General features: G+C 39.6%; 1 protein-coding gene across 5 annotated transcripts in view; it reads left to right on the forward strand.

Annotated features, from left to right (window-relative positions):
* Positions 1–20,868, forward strand: part of LOC123760097 (uncharacterized) — a 208,150-nt gene that overhangs the window by 119,477 nt on the left and 67,805 nt on the right. For all 5 annotated transcript variants that reach the window (XM_069325717.1, XM_069325719.1, XM_069325720.1 and 2 more), the window contains exon 4: positions 15,472–15,615. In XM_069325717.1, coding sequence (XP_069181818.1) covers positions 15,472–15,615 — 144 coding nt within the window. The remainder of the gene's footprint in view (positions 1–15,471; positions 15,616–20,868) is intronic.

The following is a 20,868-nucleotide window of genomic DNA, read 5'->3' on the forward strand; positions in this document are numbered from 1 at the left end:
GGAATTATATACTGTGACTCACAGAATGCATATAGTAGTAACACCCAGAAAATAGTAAGTGATAATCAAATGGATGTTTTAGCTGCCAAAGAAAACAGATTTAAAATTAAATTCCATTGATTCCATCAAATGTTTGAATCTCAAACCATGATACAGTTGACGTGCTTGCAAAAACAGCCACAGTAGTACAAATTAATATGGGTGTTTTATTAGCAGTGACAAAAAGAATACTTAAACGAATGTCTGATGAAAATCTTACTGACCTAAGAGATTCACTAAGACCTGAAAACTGTAGCTTCAAACATTTAATGAATTAAACGAGAAGGCATCTATATATAGAACTATCAGAGCAAAAACTCAGCAATTGGGTGGTATAGTGGACAGAATAAGCCTGGGATATGGACGTATCAGGCACCTTTCTTTAAAACTCAAATATCGAATATACTATGTATCCACGTTGTTAAATATAAAACAGGTATTGTCTTGAAAAGTATGGTGTAGAATTACCAAAAATAACTGACTTTCACCCCTACTCCTTGCATTGAGATATGCTGAACTCTGAATATAATATCTGAGTACTGAAACACTTGATGATACACTGGATTTGTACCATAGACTGACAATGTAATGCATCAGTTAGGAATTACTTGTGATGTAACTAAAACTTTAACTACAAAAACATCTTAACCACTCTCTGTGGTGAAGTGCTTAATAACACACTAGATTTCTCTGAAAATTAATATAAACAAAGAACACAACAAGGGGAATATAATCACTGAAAGAAAACGCACAAAAACAAATGACAAAATATCAGTCACCTGCCAAATATGCAACAAAAACTACAACGTTGCTGCAACTTTCAAACAAGTTGTAACACCTAACTTTGGGTGACATAGTCCATCATATTTTGTACAGACTTAGCTCTGAGGTCTGTGTCCCAAGGTATTTCCCTTAGGAAACGTCTGATCTCATATTTCCCCTTTCGGTAAGCCAGCCTTTTGTTTCCTAGTTCTTTTTTGGAGGAGATAATTCCTAGCTCTGCCAGGTACTCAAAGTTTAATATTCTGTGGTCACTCATTCCCAAGGGTGCTTCCATCATAACTTCCCTTATATCCCACTCATTTAGGGTAAATATCAGATCGAGCATGGCTGGTTCACCTTCTCCTCTCATTCTTGTTGGTTCCTTGATGTGCTGACTTAGAAAGTGTCTTGTTGCCACGTCCAGCAGCTTAGCTCTCCATGTTTCTGGTCCTCCATGCGGATCCCGGTTCTCCCAGTCTAGTATTCCGTGGTTGAAGTCTCTCATAATTAATAGTCCAGATCCATTCCTGCTGGCAACAGGGGGGGAATGAGGACATGGGGGAAAAGGGGGAAGTGGGAACATGGCAGGAGTATGGGAGGGGTAGTAGGTTGGGAATGGGGTGTGGGGGTAGGGAGATTTGATCTGAGCAAATGTTAGCTAAACATTTGAGGGGGGCAGGGAGGGTTTGGGGTAGGGGGGGTTTCTATTCAGAGGAGGGTGGTGTGGTTGCCCTCCCCTCTGGTGTTACTGGGTAGCTGGTTGTGAGTTCCCCCCCTCACCTTTTGGGGATGATGTGTTGGGAGCTATGAGTTCCTGGTTTTCCCCTCTCGCCCTGCGCCTCTTTATTGCTTCTGCTGTTATGGCTCTCTCATCCCTCGTCATGTCCCTCTGGAGGTATAATTTTTTTAAATCTCCCACAGGCTGAAGGTGACTTTTCCTTGTTAGAATCAACTCCTTTGTGTTCTCGTTTGCAAACACTATCTTTAACACACGATCTCGGTCTTTGTGGCGGGAGTCTGTCAGCCGAGCGGACAGCACACTGGAATTGTGATCCTGTGGTCCCGGGTTCGATCCCGGGCGCCGGCGAGAAACAATGATCAGAGTTTCTGTTACCCTATGCCCCTGTTACCTAGCAGTAAAATAGGTACCTGGGTGTTAGCCAGCTGTCACGGGCTGCTTCCTGGGGGTGGAGGCTTGGTCGAGGACTGGGCCGCGGGGACACTAAAAAAAAAAAAAAAAGCCGCGAAATCTTCTAAAGATACCTCAAGATTGTTGTATTAGCTTAACCTGAAAACCTTCTCCATTCTATGCTCAGCCCCTTCCATCTCCAGTGTCTTCAGTATTTCATTCACTGCTGTGTTGTCTTTATCATTCCACTCTGTCCTGTTGGAGCCTTCCTGCTTTTTAATACCCACAGCTACCACTGATCTTTTTCTTTTCAGCAGCTGGGTAGTGTGTGTGTGTATGTGTGTATGTGTGTGTGGGTGTGTGTGTGTGTGTGTGTGTGTGTGTGTGTGTGTGTGTGTGTGTGTGTGTGTGTGTGTGTGTGTGTGTGTGTGTGTGTGTGTGTGTGTATGTGTGTATGTGTGTGTGGGTGTGTGTGTGTGTGTGTGTGTGTGAACTCACCTAGTTGTACTCACCTAGTTGTGCTTGCGGGGGTTGAGCTCTGGCTCTTTGGTCCCGCCTCTCAACCGTCAATCAACAGGTGTACAGGTTCCTGAGCCTATTGGGCTCTATCATATCTACACTTGAAACTGTGTATGGAGTCAGCCTCCACCACATTGCTTCCTAATGCATTCCATTTGTCAACCACTCTGACACTAAAAAAGTTCTTTCTAATATCTCTGTGGCTCATTTGGGCACTCAGTTTCCACCTGTGTCCCCTAGTGCGTGTGCCCCTTGTGTTAAATAGCCTATCTTTATCAACCCTGTTGATTCCCTTGAGAATCTTGAATGTGGTGATCATGTCCCCCCAAACTCTTCTGTCTTCCAACGAAGTGAGGTTCAATTCCCGTAGTCTCTCCTCGTAGCTCATATCTCTCAGCTCGGATACTAGTCTGGTGGCAAACCTTTGAACCTTTTCCAGTTTAGTCTTATGCTTGACTAGATATGGACTCCATGCTGGAGCCGCATACTCCAGGATTGGTCTGACATATGTGGTATATAATGTTCTGAAAGATTCCTTACACAAGTTTCTAAAGGCCGTTCTTATGTTAGCCAACCTGGCATATGCTGCTGATGTTATCCTCTTGATATGAGCTTCAGGGGACAGGTCTGGCATGATATCAACCCCCAGGTCTTTCTCTCTCTCTGACTCTTGAAGTATTTCATCTCCCAAGTGATACCTTGTATCTGGTCTCCTGCTTCCTACTCCTATCTTCATTACATTACATTTGCTTGGGTTAAACTCTAACATCCATTTGTTCGACCATTCCTGCAGCTTATCCAGGTCTTCTTGAAGCCTCAAGCTGTCCTCCTCTGTCTTAATCCTTCTCATAATTTTGGCGTCGTCAGCAAACATTGAGAGGGATGAGTCTATACCCTCTGGGAGATCATTTACATATATCAGAAACAGGATAGGTCCAAGCACAGAGCCCTGTGGGACTCCACTGGTGACTTCCCGCCATTCTGAGGTCTCACCCCTCACTATAACTCTCTGCTTCCTATTGCTTAGGTACTCCCTTATCCACTGGAGCGCTCTACCAGTTACTCCTGCCTGTTTCTCCAGCTTATGCATCAACCTTTTGTGGGGTACTGTGTCAAAGGCTTTCCGACAGTCCAAAAAAATGCAGTCCGCCCATCCTTCTCTTTCTTGCTTAATCTTTGTCACCTGATCATAGAATTCTATCAAGCCTGTAAGGCAAAATTTACCCTCCCTGAACCCATGTTGATGGGTTGTCACGAAGTCTCTTCTCTCCAGATGTGTTACTAGGTTTTTTCTCACAATCTTCTCCATCACCTTGCATGGTATACAAGTTAAGGACACCGGCCTGTAGTTCAGTGCCTCTTGTCTGTCACCCTTTTTTGTATATTGGTACTACATTAGCAGTCTTCCATATTTCTGGTAGGTCCCTCGTTTCCAGTGACCTACTATACACTATGGAGAGTGGTAGGCAAAGTGCTCCTGCACACTCTTTCAATACCCATGGCGAGATTCCATCCGGCCCAACAGCTTTTCTCACATCCAGCTCCAATAGGTGCTTATTGACCTCATCTGTTGTAATTTCGAACCTATCCAAGGTCACCTGGTTTGCTGCCACCTCTTCTAGCGCCGCGACATTTCCCGGTTCTATTGTAAAGACCTCCTGGAACCTTTTGTTGAGTTCTTCACACACCTCTTTGTCATTCTCTGTGTACCTGTCCTCGCCCACCCTAAGTTTCATCACCTATTCCTTCACTGTTGTCTTCCTCCTGATGTGACTGTGTAGTAGCTTGGGTTCGGTCTTGGCTTTATTAGCTATATCATTTTCATACCTTTTCTCAGCTGCTCTTCTCACACTGACATACTCGTTCCTGGTTCTCTGGTATCTCTCTCTACTTTCTGGTGTTCTGTTATTACGGAAGTTCCTCCATGCCCTTTTGTTCTGCTCCTTTGCTTTCATACATTCCTTATTAAACCACGGATTCTTCCTTTGCTTCTCGGTTTTTTCCGGTCGGGCTGGGACAAACCTGCTTACAGCCTCCTGACATTTTTGGGTTGGAAATTATCGACGTACAGGTTGTTGCTAATTTCAGCCATGTAGGAGCGATTAGATTTCTTCAAATGAGTATCCAAGGTGGCTTGGAGTAAGAATGGTGAAGATGTTGCTCCGAACAGAACTAATGCAAACCAATAAGTGATGACGTCACTATTAGCATCCTGCAGATCCTTTACCCAGAGAAATTTAGTAGTCACGATCTTCCTCATGCAAGCCTACTCTAAAAAAGGTCTTACTGGTGTCAGCCGTATAGGCGAAAATGCCGGAGCGAAATCGTAACAAAACATCTTGTAGTCTTTGGGGTTAGACTAGGTCCAGTTTGTAAACAATCATTTAATGACACACTGTTTGCCTTTATTTTGGCACTGCAGTTGAACACAATTCTAATCAATGTCGTCACTTAAACTTTCATGACAGCATGATGTGGCAAATTATGGCCTAATTTATGGTTTTCTTGGTCAACAACGTTTATAAATTCGTACGCAAATTGTTGCAGTATCAATTCATGATGCAGTTGTAGTTTGTCAGGCTGCTTCTGTAGCCTAACTAACTGTGATTTTAATTGAGTTGATGTCTAAAATAATTTGCAGGAAGCTGGGGGTGGTTCAGCTTCCATGGCAACTTAACCCAATATTGGTAATCTTTATAGATAACCGTATCAAGATATTGTTGGTAAGTTCATGTGTCGTCTGGACTAAGTTGCTCAGGGACTATACCCAAGACGTCTAAATCTCATAATTTTGTATACAGGGGAATTAGACTCATCATCCTTGGCTACATTTCTGATTTGTAGTGGTGACTGTTTTAAGCCTAGTCACACCACTATTGAACTATTTTGCTGATTACTAGTACATTTAGATTTTTGCTGGATCAGCACCAGTCATGTGAGTAATTTGCTTCCAGCTGACAGCAAGAAATTCATACCTCGTTGCCTGGTGCATCCGGTAATAAATCTATAGTAATAGTCAGCTCCAATGAGAATACCTACCTCGCTGAGACAGTCTGAATTTATTTTATAATCCGCTAGCCTAACACCGCTGCTTTTAAGAAGTTTGACTGTGTGACCAAGACCTGTAACATGTAGATCAGAGGGGATCTTGTCAACAGCGATGGCTTGTATTGGGCTACTGCAGCCTCCTAGACGTTCCAACACTTTGACAACTTGGTAATCACGAGGTCCACTATTTGTTAAGAATCCAGAAATATTTAAATTCACTCGATTGGTAGTTTCCAGTTTTAACTGATCAACTAAATTTTGAGATATGAAGATCTTTGAACCCTGAACCGTCCTACAATTTTTCATGCTGAAGATTATTTTGCAAGTGCTGTGGGCACTACTAACACTTTAGGTTTAAAACTGCCACAATAGTAAACCTACATTTACTTATGTAAATGTTGGTTGTTAGTATTGCCTTAATTTTATTGTTATTTGTTACCTTTCCTTATATTGTACAAGTTTTACACTTACTGTTCTGTCATTTATTATGATATTAATCAAATTTTTCAGAGATTTTGAAAAAAATTGAAAATCCTAGACTCCTTGTTGATTAATATTAATTGAGCCCTAGGCAATGTAGTTGTGTTACACGACTCTGTTGTAAGTACACTTATGTTCTGATGTACTTTCCAATACTGTACAGATTTACTGTACTGTACAATTTTGTGGAATTTTTATGAGAATTTGCTGATCTTAATTTATCATTACCACACAAGGTATAATGATGTCTACCTTTGTTGCACTTGTTGCACACACGTAAGGTGATTGTACAGTCATTGTGGTCATGAGGACCCATGCATTTGGTGCATTTGTGTAGTTCTTGGAGACTAGAATTACGGTCTGGGTAGGTATTACGCTTGAAAGTGTAATACCTACCTACTCTGTAATAATGAACATGAAAGTTCATTATTAGAGAGCAGACACTTCTTTATCGTAGGAAGAGATTTAGGAGTTACACTCACTACTGGGGTTGAGGGGTTTACTGTATATGTACCCACATAACCAGATTTCCATTTAGGAGATTATTTAGTTAAGTTTGGGTTTACTACAGTAGTTGTAGCACTTTGGGGTTTACGATGAGAATTAGTAGAAGGGTTTGAAACACATTTTCCATCTTGATTGGTTCTTTGTCTCTCGACTAGGGAGCCTTCTGTGATCTCAGACATAGTCAGAGAGGTTTTGTTGTATAAAGTACACAGTTTGTCCAAAGTTTCCCTAGGTAACTTACGTCTTACAACTACTCGTGTCATCCATTTAGCAGTCTGAAGTTGAACTTTGAGGCTTAAGGCCTTGAGTAAAAACTTTAGTTCTAACCTAAAGGTTTGAAGAGAATCTGTAGAATTATTAGTGGCTGGTAGATCCAGTAACTTTTTTGAACTAAAATAGTAATAGTTCTTTCATTGTTGCTCTTAAGCAATTGAACAGCTAGGTCGTAACCATCACTGGTCAGGTTTAAGTTTGAGATTACTTTCAAAGATTAATCTCGTAATAGACCTTGTAAATAGGTGAACTTGGTAGTTTTGAGAATGTTAGTTTTGGAGCCAACAGCATCCGCAAATTTATTTCAGAAATCATCCCAACTTTCATTCTCTCTACCAGAGAAGGTGGGTAGACTTATCTGGGGTAATTTGACTTCAGGTTCTTGAAGAGTTGTAGATGATGCGACTACTTGATTTTTAGCAATTAGCTTTTTAAAGGGTAGTTGTTTAACCTGTACGTCATCTTCGTACTGGGTTAAATTACTTACAATGTCATCTAGTTCAGTTTTGTCTATTGAAGTCTTGTAGAGTTCAGACAAGTATAAATTCATATGTTCTTTAATCTGTCCAAATTTACTTTCGGCAACTTGAAGGTAGCTTTTTAGCTCTATATAGTCATCAGGGAACTGTTGAGACCGATCTTGACATTTGTTAATCTGTCGGGTCAAGTGACCTTTCAGACCTGTAAGGGTCCTTTTCATTCATCCATCTTGGTGCTCAAAGGCTGATTGGATGGAATATAGTTGTTACTAACGTAACTGAGATACTGACTCATGTGACAGAGCTCAATATCAATATAACAGCCTAATATATTCTTGACTAGGCTACACATTACCTTGTTTGGAGTTTGGGTTACCTTTCTAATAATGGATGACTAATATATGAGTAGTACTTAAATGTTACTACTGGGATTCGTCTGGTTAGTTCATCAAAATCACCATTTGATGGGATAGTGACATTCAGTAGCACTCAAAGGATACACAAGATAATAGTAAATGCACAATTAGTAATTATAGATCCCACCCTGCTTAGGGTCAGCAGAATGGTAAAAATATACGCACCAGTACTGTCTAGTACAGAACTAGTTGAAATAATTCCTACCTAAAAAAAAATGACTAAATAATTTAGGCTGCACTTGTATATGCCTCAGTACAATTACAGTTTTGTACTATTCTATTCAGTCTTGAATCAATTCTACCCCCGTTAGAAGTTGGCATAAATGTAAGTAATGGTGCAGTAAGATGAATAGAATAATGCTATGTTTTGGGGGGATTTTTTTTTAATTTTGATATATAGATGATATATGATATGTGAACTTATAAACACAAGTGAAAATTATAAGTATGTACAACTAAGTTTGGCTCGCTAGCCACAACCTTCTATGGTGGTTGATAGTATTAACTAATTTGTTGACCACATGGGACCTGGACTCTCCTGACAGATGTACACCGTCTGGGTCCAAGCTCTGTCTATATGGTCTAGCTGTAAAGTGAATATAAGTGGTTTTCAGCGTTACTCTTTTTGTCAGCCGAAAATTCATATATTTAGCAGAGCGCTGATAGTATTCAGGATTTACTCCCCAACATTATCACTTGTCAGTTGACGAGGTTCCACTAATTAGTTTGCAGAGTTCCACTAACAGAGTTGCTAATTAGTTAGAATGAACTGATAATAGTTTTTAAATGATTTATTATATCCACTAGTTGGTGAGAAGGATGTATGTCATTACCATGGAAATAAATTATAGTTAGATGGTGAGGCCATTCTAACGCAATTGTTAATATTGGATCATTATAAAAATTGTGAGCAGTTGCTCCTGGTGACATAAAAATTCTTACCTGGGTGTGAGGTATAGGTCTGAGTGTGGTGGGCAATTGACTATGACCCACTAAGGCTACTTTATACATGAAGTATTTGTACAAAATATTAATAATAATTAATGGGTTTTAGGCTACAATATGGACAGTCTGCTGACAGCAGTAAAAAATGGAATATATGTATAAATAGTCTAATAATGATAACACACGAGAGTTAGTGTTAATAAATAATTAGTTATGGCTTATTTGGTTCGATAAGGACCAAAATTTGTGTGGGAAAATTTGACTCAAATATATTAATAAAAATAATCATATATTCGATAGTTATGAAGGACCTCACCTTTTTGTGAAAAAGGGGAAAACTGAAATGAGCAAATGTATTGAAATGCAATCCATGAACTAGTGCCTATGGATTTTTAGGAATTTATAATGTGATATGAAAACATTAATAGGATTACATATTATAATTAAATTAAGAGCCAAACTCACTTGCACAAATTGGGGGGTACTGGTTTTTTTCAGGGATATTCCTGGGCAGACCCTAAGCCTCTGGCTGGCCCACTAAGTGTTGCTTGTTTCTGTTTTACTTGGGCGGAGTATGAGTATTTATGACTCGTATGGTCGCTTCAGTAAGATTTGGCCATATGTGTTTAACAACATCTTCTGCTCTGTTGAATCTAAGTTGAAATCTTAATGGGTTTGTAACTGTGCACTGTGTTAGATAATGTTCCAGTGGTCTGTCAGACATTTCTGCATGGTGCTGACATTTCCTCTCATCTTCCGGAACCTGTAAGCCTATTTCCCATGCACATAGGTATTCAAGCTTGATGCGATGTAAGTGTACTTCTGTTGTTCTACTGCTTCCTTTCATCAAACTAAGTGGTTCGTAGTTGGTTGAATTCTTGTACCAACCCGCAGATCCTGATGTTGCAACTGCTGTGTTGTGGTCACTGTACATCTTTTGCATGGCTCTGTTTCTAATAACTTTATTAATCTGTGATAGACTCTGTAGTATGTAAACGTCTACATTTCATCCCTTACTTGCAAGTTTTGCAGCTTCGTCTGCAATGTCATTTCCTATTATGGGGGGTAGAGGTGCTAAGAAACTATTACGTCACTAGCACAATCATCCGACACTGGTTCTTCATCAGAATAAATCATAGATATGAAATTAGATTGTACAAATTATTGTACAATGAAATAAATGTCAATTGACATCATTACGCCATTAAGATATTTGGAGAATATCAGTAAATATTAAATGGCTAATAAATGGTTATTAAATGAAAACGATCTTATTTGGAAGATCAATAATGCATTAATAGTTAGTACTACAAAATAATTAAGACAGCTTAGCTGTAAGAACGAGATAGAAGTGTGCATCAAACTTCACTAGGCTTGTCTAGACATGCGATCCTGGATCACGCATGGAGGAAAGGCTTATCTTCCCTCGTGTTGCTCTGGCGCAGGCTGAAATTACAATGGATTTGTTAAAACTGTCTATTTCAAGAAATGTTTTTCTCTATCTCTAAATAAATGGGAGAGCGTAGTCCAGAGTGGGGCTTACTTTTTGTTAAGAGCAGGCCCACCTCATAACGACCAGCAAGTTTACACGTTTGTCATTAGGAGATCTCAATAAGTACAAAACTATGCAATTTAACCAGCTGGTGCTCGACGAAACGACTATTTGATCTATGCTGGAGTCATTGCGGTGCCCAGACACTCGCAGCTGCATGAATGTCCTCTGAATGACCCGTTAAATTACGTAAACTCCGTGTACCACCTAGTCGACAAGATGGCCGCTCTCGCTCTCGCCAGGTAAGTCAGCGTAAGAATGAGTACCTCTCCTCGTGGAAGGTAAGTGAGCAAGTAAAATGGCGCTTCTCTCCTCCCTCTTCCCAGTCTCGTTGACACATGTGCAAAGCCATGTAGCGATAAAGCAGAGAATTTTTCTCCTAATGATTACTCTATTTCGGGAGACAATAAGGCTGGGTTTGATAATATAAGGAGGTGATGTTATATAGATTCTCATCATATATTAATTATTATGAAGAGAGTTTATATAGACGAGAAGTGGAGGTAGAATTTCATTCATCTATGTTAACTCAGGGATAACAGAGATTACTGTTATCATATGATCTTCAGCTAATAATGCGAATTGATGTGATCACTGGTTTGTATAGCATCAGTCATTAATTCTTAATAAAGAATACTGATATGTAGTGAGAATAGAATTTAATTCTCTGGTATGTAGATATTATCTTTCCCTTTGCTAAGTGATTGGACACATCCACGTCTTGAAGTACAAATATTCGGTAACTTAATTTGCACAGTAGGAAAGTAATTAATATGTTTAATCTACAAGTTAGTAATATTAGTAAATTACTATGGTTAATACAAGAATCATTTATCAGAGAATTAAATGAAGAATATGTGTTGGATATTTCCAACACCAACCTCAACAAACAACATCAACTGCCGTCAACCGCCACTGGCACCAACTACCCATGCCACCAACCACAACAATTAACCACCGCTGCCAACAATGACAATAACTAACTACTACTACTGCAACAAACCACAACAATAAATTTACCATTGAAATCAAGCAACGTCCACTTTCACTAACTACAACCATCAACCACTATTTCCAGCAAGCATAACCATCAACTACCACTACCACAACCCTAAAAGCACTTCAATCAATCACAACCATCAACCACCACTGCCACCTACCACAATTATCAACTACAACTATGACCAACCACAACCATCAACCACTACACCCATCAACCACCAACAACAACCATCAACTTCCTTCAATCACTACTGTCACCAATCACATCCATTAACCACCAATGCCAACAACCACTTCAATACCCTCAACAATCAACTACCACTACCACCAACTACAACATTCAACAACCACTGCCACCAACCACAACAATAAAACACTACTGCAACAACAAAAATAAATAACCACCATTGCCACCAACCACAGCAATGGACAACAAATGCTACCAACCATAACAGTCAACCAACATTGCCACCAAACGCAACCATCAACCACCATTGCATTCAACCACTCCTCTCACCAACTACAGCAATCAACTACCATCACCACCACTGCCAGCAACCACAAGCATCTACTACCCCTGTCACCACCCACCAGACGCAATTATCAACCACAACCACCTACAACTCCTGTCACCACCCATCAAACACAACCAACTACCACTGCCACCAATCGTAACCACCTACCTCACCTGTCACCACGCACAAAAAAACACCACTGCAGTGTGTGGTAGCGCCGCCACACACCAGGCCACTGATGACGGCACGTCATGCAGCAAGATTTTTTCTCCGAACATATTATACACGTAGCTAATTCTCGACACAATGCAGCTATTATGAGAATCCTGATGATAGCACTGAAACAGTACATATTCGGTCATTGTTTTGTTTTTTCACCAGCAACTTAGAAGAGCAGTTTTGTAGAAGAAGCTTCACTTGATTTACCGGAGGGCCACTTACATTGAGAGCAGTAGAGCAACAGAAGTACACTTACATCGCATCAGGCTTGGATACCAATGTGCATGGGAAATAGGCTTACACGTTCCGGAAGATGAGAGGAAATGTCAGCACTGTAGAGAAATGCCAGACAGACCACTGGAACATTATCTAACACAGTGCACAGTTACAAACCCATTAAGATTTCAACTTAGATTCAACAGAGCAGAAGAAGTTGTTAAACACATATGGCCAAATCTTACTGAAGCGACCATACGAGTCATAAATACTCATACTCCGCCCAAGTAAAACAAACAAGCAACACTTAGTGGGCCAGCCAGAGGCTTAGGGCCCGTGCAGAAATATCCCTGCAAAAAAAAAAAAAACTAACATTGAATTGGCCTCGACGAAGACAAGAAGCTTAACGGCCTTTCAAAGGTTTCCCCAGTTGTCCTGTTGATTTTTTCAAACTGGATCTTACAATTCGGCAGCGTTTTGCCATTTACGGCTTTGGATGGTAGATGGTTCCATGAGTTTATAACCCTAATTGTGAAAAAACAGTCTCCACATTTCCTGTAGCTATAACATTTGTACTACAGGTTGACTGGAACTGCTTTAGAAATTCCTGTATGAAAATTTGCTCATCTACCCCAGTGAACAACCGTTCTGTCATATACATTCCCATATGCAATAATAGACCATAGTGTTTACCAACCGCCATTAGGCTATATTTTTTGCCGCTTTTAGACCCTAAACACTGGGTTTGTCAACCATATGTTGTGCTACTGAATCTATTTTTACGAAGAGAGCACGGGAAACATCTCCTGTCACGCAGGGTGCACTCGCACCTGGCTCAATAAGGCCATCACTTACGGGCTATTCATGCCCGTGCCACCTTTCTGGTGGCTTAATCTTCATCATCATCATCGAGGGGGGAAAGAGAGAGAGAGAGAGGGTGTTCTGGGTCTCAGACGAGACAGGAGTCTGGGGTCTAGTGTTGGGCATCACTGGGGGAGGGAGACTGACGATCTGGTGTCTATACGGAAGCTTCATCACTGATGTATCTTGAGTGAGTACTGGTCCCTCATGTTCTAACATCATGAAGTGTTGATAATTCTATTGCCTTGATAGGGAAGATAAATTAGGATTTTTATATTTTACTAATTACATAAATATATAATACTTTACTGTCCATCTGGTATATCCATTCGTACCTGTTATTTATTCATAGAGAGTTGCCAGTAAATAGTGGAGAGTCGACCATGTTCTCACCCCCTCCCCCCTCAAGTGATATCTTTAACTCACATCGTTAACTCTCCTATGGCCGATATCCTTCGTCGCCGGTCACTGTAAAGTACTCATGTCCATCAAAGGTGTAGGTGGTGGCATCATTAAGTAGTTTTAAGTAACTAAGTTCAAGTCATAATTTGTAACAACTCGTTTGTTGGTGGTATCAGTGGCGATAGCCCTGTGATGGTGTAAATACGTTATAACAATACATTATAATAACTCAAAACTCGAAATCAAAATTTAAGCTCCACCACCACTTTTTCTTTTAACTGAGAATTAGTTTGTAAAAGCTGGTGGGGATAGTGCTTGTTTCTTCTTGACTGCCATATCAACTAGTAATTTTTTTCATACGAGAATACACAGATGTAGATATTTTTAGAAACCTTTTCATAAAGATTACTGAAATATACACAAATAATAAAATAGAACACATAAACAGCTCACTTATAGTACACCAATATTTAAAATCAAAATATCTATACACTAGGATTTTGTGGGAGCCTAGAACACATTCTATCAATTCCTGTATATTACACTTACTCTATAAGATGCTCCTCACTTTTGCGACGGCTGTACAGACCACCCAGTTATTGTGTTACATCTACTACCCGTTTCAGTGTTAAAGTCTTTTATAAATGTTGTTGCTTATGTTTAACTCTGTCATGGCCTGGCCCTTGCTATTCAAAGTCATAAGATTGGCTGTGTCCCTAGGCTATTTCTCTGGTCATATAGTTACAATTAATTGGCTTGTTTGTCTAGGTAAGTATGATTGATGTTAGCCTTCTAGATAAGCCAAGGGAAATTGCAACAGGAGTATAGGAACGTCTGAAAACCAACAAAAATATATTTTTAAAAATAAAATACAAATAATAAGGTAAAATATTCAGGAGAAAACTCCCCCTATCCCACAGAACTACGAACATCGGCATATTAGTAATCACTAACCAATGTGGTTTATCTTTTTCAAAGAACACAAGCAATATGGTAAACCTTAATACTCTGGTCCGACATTCATAAATTTATAGAGCAAACACAAATACACCCATAGTTACCAGACACATAAATAAATTAGGAAACTCGGACTCTCTCTCTCTATTTATCCCATTTGGTAGTACCTCAAAATACTTTAGAATCACCTGCTATTTGAATAAATACAAAAATATTGTTTATCTGAATATCTGGTAGAATGTAACCTTCTAAATCAAAGTTGTCAGTAAATGTGTTTTCTCTCTGCCATATCTCGGCGGCGCCTGACTGGTTTACCATGTCACTTGCCCCTTGCTTCCTGATAAATCTCTATATAGTCTCATTTAACCGTACTCCATTTGTAGGTTCTATAAATGATTCCATTTTTCTTCCCATAAAAGATTCAGATACAATGTACACATACTCCAAAATAAACCTCCAACTCCCAGTATTAGTTTCATTGGAGAGAAACTTCAGCGACAGCGACCTCCCAGCCACCAGCTGACTTCCAGGAAATAAATGTTTACTTTAATAATTTTACATAGTTTTCTCTCTTTTGGTTAAATAATGATGGCTTGTCTCCACCAAAATATCTATACGGGAGACAAGGACAGTCACACATACCATTGCATTGATAAAACAATTCCAGATACTCCTTGAAAATCTCAAATGCAAATTGAAAGAAGCCTAATGTTGATCTCATTATAGATATATTCACACCATTATTTCATCTTTTAACAAAATTACCTATGTAAGCAGACTGATTTGCATTACAGTAATTCACATTAGTTAAGCCTCATAGCCTGGTGGATAACACGCAGGACTCGTAATTCTGTGGCGCGGGTTCGATTCCCGCACGAGGCAGAAACAAATGGGCAAAGTTTCTTTCACCCTGAATGCCCCTGTTACCTAGCAGTAAATAGGTACCTGGGAGTTAGTCAGCTGTCACGGGCTGCTTCCTGGGGGTGGAGGCCTGGTCGAGGACCGGGCCGCGGGGACACTAAAGCCCCGAAATCATCTCAAGATAACCTCAAGAAGCGTTAAACCAAGTTTTCTTATTCTCCTATGTAAATAATAGTAGCCTACTGTTAAACTAATTAGGCAAAGATCATGATTTATTTAATATTTTCAGATGATGGAATCACGTTTCTGTAAGATTGCGGCCATAATGACGAACAAAATCGATTGTCCAGAGGACGGCAGAGTTCTGTACTCTTCTCGAGCCTGTGCCCACTCAGACTTTGGTCGTCGAGGTATTTTAATGAAACTTGGAGAGGTGAGAGCCAAATTATATTTAATGTTGTTGAGAAGCTGATGTAGATAGTGGGGGGGGGGGGGGGGATTTTACTCCAAAATATAATATCATTCATAAATTCATGAGGACCATAAAAATTTTCATGGGCTCTGAGACCTGTGATCTATGGATCTTATAATAATAAATTTATTAATTAATTCAAAATGAATTTGAATAAGTGGACTGTAAAGACTACTATTTAAAGTGGATGCATTCCCTTACACATTTTTTTTGGGGGGTTGGGTGAATTTTATAATGTTAATCTACATATAATATAGACATAATATTTCATAAACACATTGGAAATAATTAATGCATGGATTAGTACACTAACTACTAAATTGATACATTTGGAAGTTTAGCTGCCAAAGTTGAACAGAGAATTCAATGTATGATTCAACGTGGAATCACAGTGATGTACTACATCACATGATTCCACAGGATGAAGTACGCTTTCCATGTAGCTAGCTCCACGCTGAAATATTAATAATATGTAATTTCCACCTAAGAGTATATATTTATACTTTTACTCATGAAATTAGAGTGGATTGGGCATAAGAATTACACTCATGGGAGTTATTAAGTTTGTATGCAGCGTACAAACAGCGTAACGACAAGTCACCAACATAAATATAGAAAAATGGCCAAAATAATATATTAGTAGCACTCAGCTTTGCCGGCCGCGGTGTCCGTATTAAGTTGAAGCTGTCAAATAGATCTGAAGCCCATTAATGCACGGATGCTCCTAAATTTAGATGATAATAAGGATCAGCTTCGTGGCACCAAACAGTTAAGGCGTCTCTGCCAAGTCTCTCTTGCGAGTGCACTGCGCGTCACCTAGTGGCTAATGTTTGAAACTTGGTTAATAATTGGCAATATTTTCTTCTAATTTCTGAATTGATGGAAACATTGTTGACGTTATTTTACATCACAATAACGTACTTTAGGTAACAGCAGATTGTTTCTCACCGTGTGTTACAACCCTTGAGATCTTAGTAAGGTTCTTTTCCCGCAGTGATCAAAGTATACGAAAATCGGCCTTGCCAAATAGTGTCTAGGGTATGAATAAAACACTGCATAAACGGGAAAACAATATAACTACACTAAAGGTGACAAAACATAACATATAAATGGTAAAAATATAAGTCAGAAATATTCTTTAGCAAGCAATAATAATATCAATGAAAATCCATAGGAAACACAGACCACCGCTTAAAACACATGAATGAATAAATGGTGTAGCAAAATTAGTTATACCAAGAGAATTAACTGAGTAATGAGCTAACTAAACAATATCCTCTGACTTGTTCACATGTCTCCTCTCCCATGCAGCTACCCACGCGTCTGAATAAAACCTCCGGCCTGCACACAGGCGTCCTACCAAAACATGAACTAAGCATCCACATTCACTCTTGTGAAACTCTACTAACAAAAGTATAGGACTAAGAACTAAATAATTGGTAATCTTAAGAGTATATAATACTGTTACATTACTCACAAGAATTTAAAGGCAAACAATAATAAGAATTAATCAAGGTGTCACTAGATAATCACAGAGTACCTAGGAAGGCAACTGCTATTAATAATTAGCACTGTCAATTTGTACATACATTACAGGGAATTAAAGTTTAAGATCCCGGACAGGCCCCTATTTATTACAATTCTTGAGACCTCATAAAATATAAACGCTAGCTTGACAACAAGCCCACACTCTAGACACATCCAAATATGGTCATCTCCCCACACGAAAGAAACCACACTCCCTCCAACAGGAAATAACTTGCACAAGCCTCATAAAATAATAATGCAACTCAGGCACACTACAGCATGTTACAATATACATCATACAATAGTCTGTAATCATACAATGTCAATCGGATACACAACTGGATACTAGGGAGCCAGTCGGCTGAGCGGACAGCACACTGGACTTGTGATCCTGTGGTCCCGGGTTCGATCCCGGGCGCCGGCGAGAAACAATGGGCAGGGTTTCTTTCACCCTATGCCCCTGTTACCTAGCAGTAAAATAGGTACCTGAGTGTTAGTCAGCTGTCATGGGCTGCTTCCTGGGGGTGGAGGCCTGGTTGAGGACTGGGCCGCAGGGACACTAAAAAACCCCGAAATCATCTCAAGATAACCTCAAGATATACTAATTATAGAACAGAACAATAAAGTATTATAAGCATCATGATAATCTTAGAATCCATACAAGATTCGCAACATCCCTCCCAGCCCCTAAGAAAAAATTAAATTAACTGAAGGTTGATTTCATTTTTTGATTGCATGAAATAAAACATGAAAATACAACATGAAGATATTTCAACAGAAGATCAAAGTAGAAATCAATAAAATTTCACACAGTAAAAAAAAATAAAAAAATTTACATGCATCTTATAAATATACAACACTACATATTATGGCACTGCAATAGGAAATCCTCTGGATAAGGCATCAGCAATAACATTTTGCCTCCCAGGAATATGACGAATTACAATATTGAATTCATGCAGAATCAATGACCATCTAAGTATTCTCTGGTTTTTACCTTTCAAAGAGTTAATGAATGTCAATGGATTATGATCAGTATATACTACAACTTGATTTCCTGACAAGTGTGTCTCAAACTTCTTAACTGCCAATATCAAACAAAGTGCTTCCTTCTCAACTACCTAATAATTTGTTTGTGTCTGTCAAGTTTACGCGAGAAATAATATACAGGATGTTCTAACTCATCTGGTCCTACTTGGAACAGAACAGCACCTGCTCCTAGATCTGAAGCGAATATGTGCAGAATAAAAGGTTTATCATACCTTTATCATAGACTGGCTAGCACAGGTGAGGTTGAGTGAATTCCTTTCAACTTCTGAAAAGATTTCTGACACTCTTGCGTCCACTTAAATTTTACCTGTTTCCTTACAAGATTTGTTATGGGTGCAGCAACAATGGAAAAGTTTTTACACTATCTCCTATAATACGCACACATCCCAATAAATCTCTGCACAGACTTTTTATTTGTTAGTACTGGGTAATCCACAATTGCCTGGATCTTGTCTTGCAATGGGACTATCTTACCTTGTCCGACCTCATGTCCTAAGTACACTATGGTTCCTTTAGCCCAACTACATTTCTTCATATTCACAGTCAAATTAGCATGTTGTAACACAGTAAACAATTTTTTTAAACTGGACATATGATCTACCCAACTCTTACTGAAAATCACACTGTCATCCAAATATGCCCTACAATCTGGCACATCCTTCAACAAAGAATTCATTAATTTCTGAAAAGTTGCTGGAGCATTTCTTAATCCAAACGGCATTACATTAAACTCGAAAGCTCCATCAGGAGTGATAAATGCTGTCACTTCCCTTGCAAAATCTGTAAGTGGTATCTGGTGATATCCCTTAGATAAGTCCAATTTAGATACAAACTTAGCATGACCTATAGTATCGATAAAGTCCTCCAACAAAGGTAATGTATTCACATCAACTACAGTTACCTGGTTGAGTTTTCTATAATCCACTACTAATCTCCATTTATCCTCTGGTTTTGGTACTACTAAACACGGTGAACTCCAGGAGCTCTGACTGGGTCTAATGAACCCATGTCGAAGAAGATAATCAACCTCCTCCTGGATGATACGTCGTTTCTCGGGTGTCACTCGATAAGGGTGTAGCCAAATTGGAGTTACATTTGTCAGCTTAAAGTCATGAGTAATGAGAGAAGTCTGAGTGGGGACCTCCCCAAACAAGTTAGAGGACATCTCCAAAAGGTCCTGGAACTCTGCTCTCTCCTCATCCTGCAAATGACACAACAATTCTTCCCCGGAACTGGAATTAGACAAACAAGGATTACCATCTTCCCCTACAACACTCGACTCTTCAGGATTTACCTCCTCAGTAACACAACAAGCCAAAATACTAGGCCTTAATAAGCCTTCAACCGGTTCACATGTACACTCATGGTCAGACGTTTCTGTTGGTCATGGCAAACTTTGTAAGTAACTTCCCCCAAGACGATTTACTACTTGATACGGTCCTGAAAATTTATGTGACATGGAAGTACCCATACGAGGCTTCAAGACCATTACCAAATCTCCTAGCTCAAAAACTCTGAGTTTGGCCTTGAACCCCTTGTCATGTTTCTCCTTCATTACCTGTTGTTGTTCACTTAGATGTCGTAAGGCCAACTCCCTCGTTCTGGACAGCTTGCTCTTTACATCCGTCAGGTAACGCTCACTCTGCCTGGCTGTAACATCTCCTAACATTTTCTCATGTAACATTTTTAAAGGTCCTCTCACCTGATGTCCGAATGCAAGATCGAAAGGAGAGCAGCCTAGAGCACTGTGCAATCCATTTCTGGCAGCAAATAAAACAAATGGCAAATTATCGTCCCAATGTCTGGGTGTGAGAGTTTGTTATGAAGAATTTGTAGAATAAATTGAAATTGGTATAAGGAATTTTAGCTCTGAAAATTTCTAAAAATTTTCTTTATTCTTTAACCTTTATTCCTGTCGTGATATTCAACTAGGTCGCCTGAGGAAGGACTTGCTTAGCTAACAAACCAGTGTAGTACACAGCTCATTCCTCACTTTGGGACCATGTATGAACAATTGACTAGGCGCGAGCAAACGCCGAGACCCCAATGAAAATTGAAATCCCCCCCACTAGGCCGCTGACCTTCGCCAATCGCCGAAGCGAATCTAACGAGTAGGTCACGGGCTCTCACAACAATAATTTATTGTTGTGTGGTGCCGTATATTTGATCCAAAGCTCAGAAAATTTGTCTCAATTTTATTAGTCGAGTGTGAAGAACATTTGCATAACAATAATAATGTGTGGGGGTGTAACGAAAAGACAGTGTTAACCATAACAACTTAGTTTATTCAATAAAGAGCTAATAGTAGGCATCCTTCAGTCTCGGGAGACTATGGAGTTGCGCCCTAGTTGTCAATCCTGGTGCAGCGTCTGGTGTGACTGATGAGGCCAATCCGAGAGTGGCAGTCCATCCCACACCGAGCACAAACGAAGTCCGATTCTGGTCTGTCTTCCTGGTTACCGGCTTTCCTTCTCTGTCTCTTTGCCTCCGATTCCTTGGCAAGTGACTCCTCGAATAAAGAACTAACTACTACAACAAAACAAAAAGAAATGTCAATGACGTTACTCGAAATCCTTCCTGTGACACTATCAATGACAGCTAGACACCAGCCCCTCGGACTGCATAATGAACTAACTC

Source organism: Procambarus clarkii, chromosome 16 (genome assembly GCF_040958095.1).
Source record: "Procambarus clarkii isolate CNS0578487 chromosome 16, FALCON_Pclarkii_2.0, whole genome shotgun sequence".
NCBI lineage: Eukaryota > Metazoa > Arthropoda > Malacostraca > Decapoda > Cambaridae > Procambarus > Procambarus clarkii.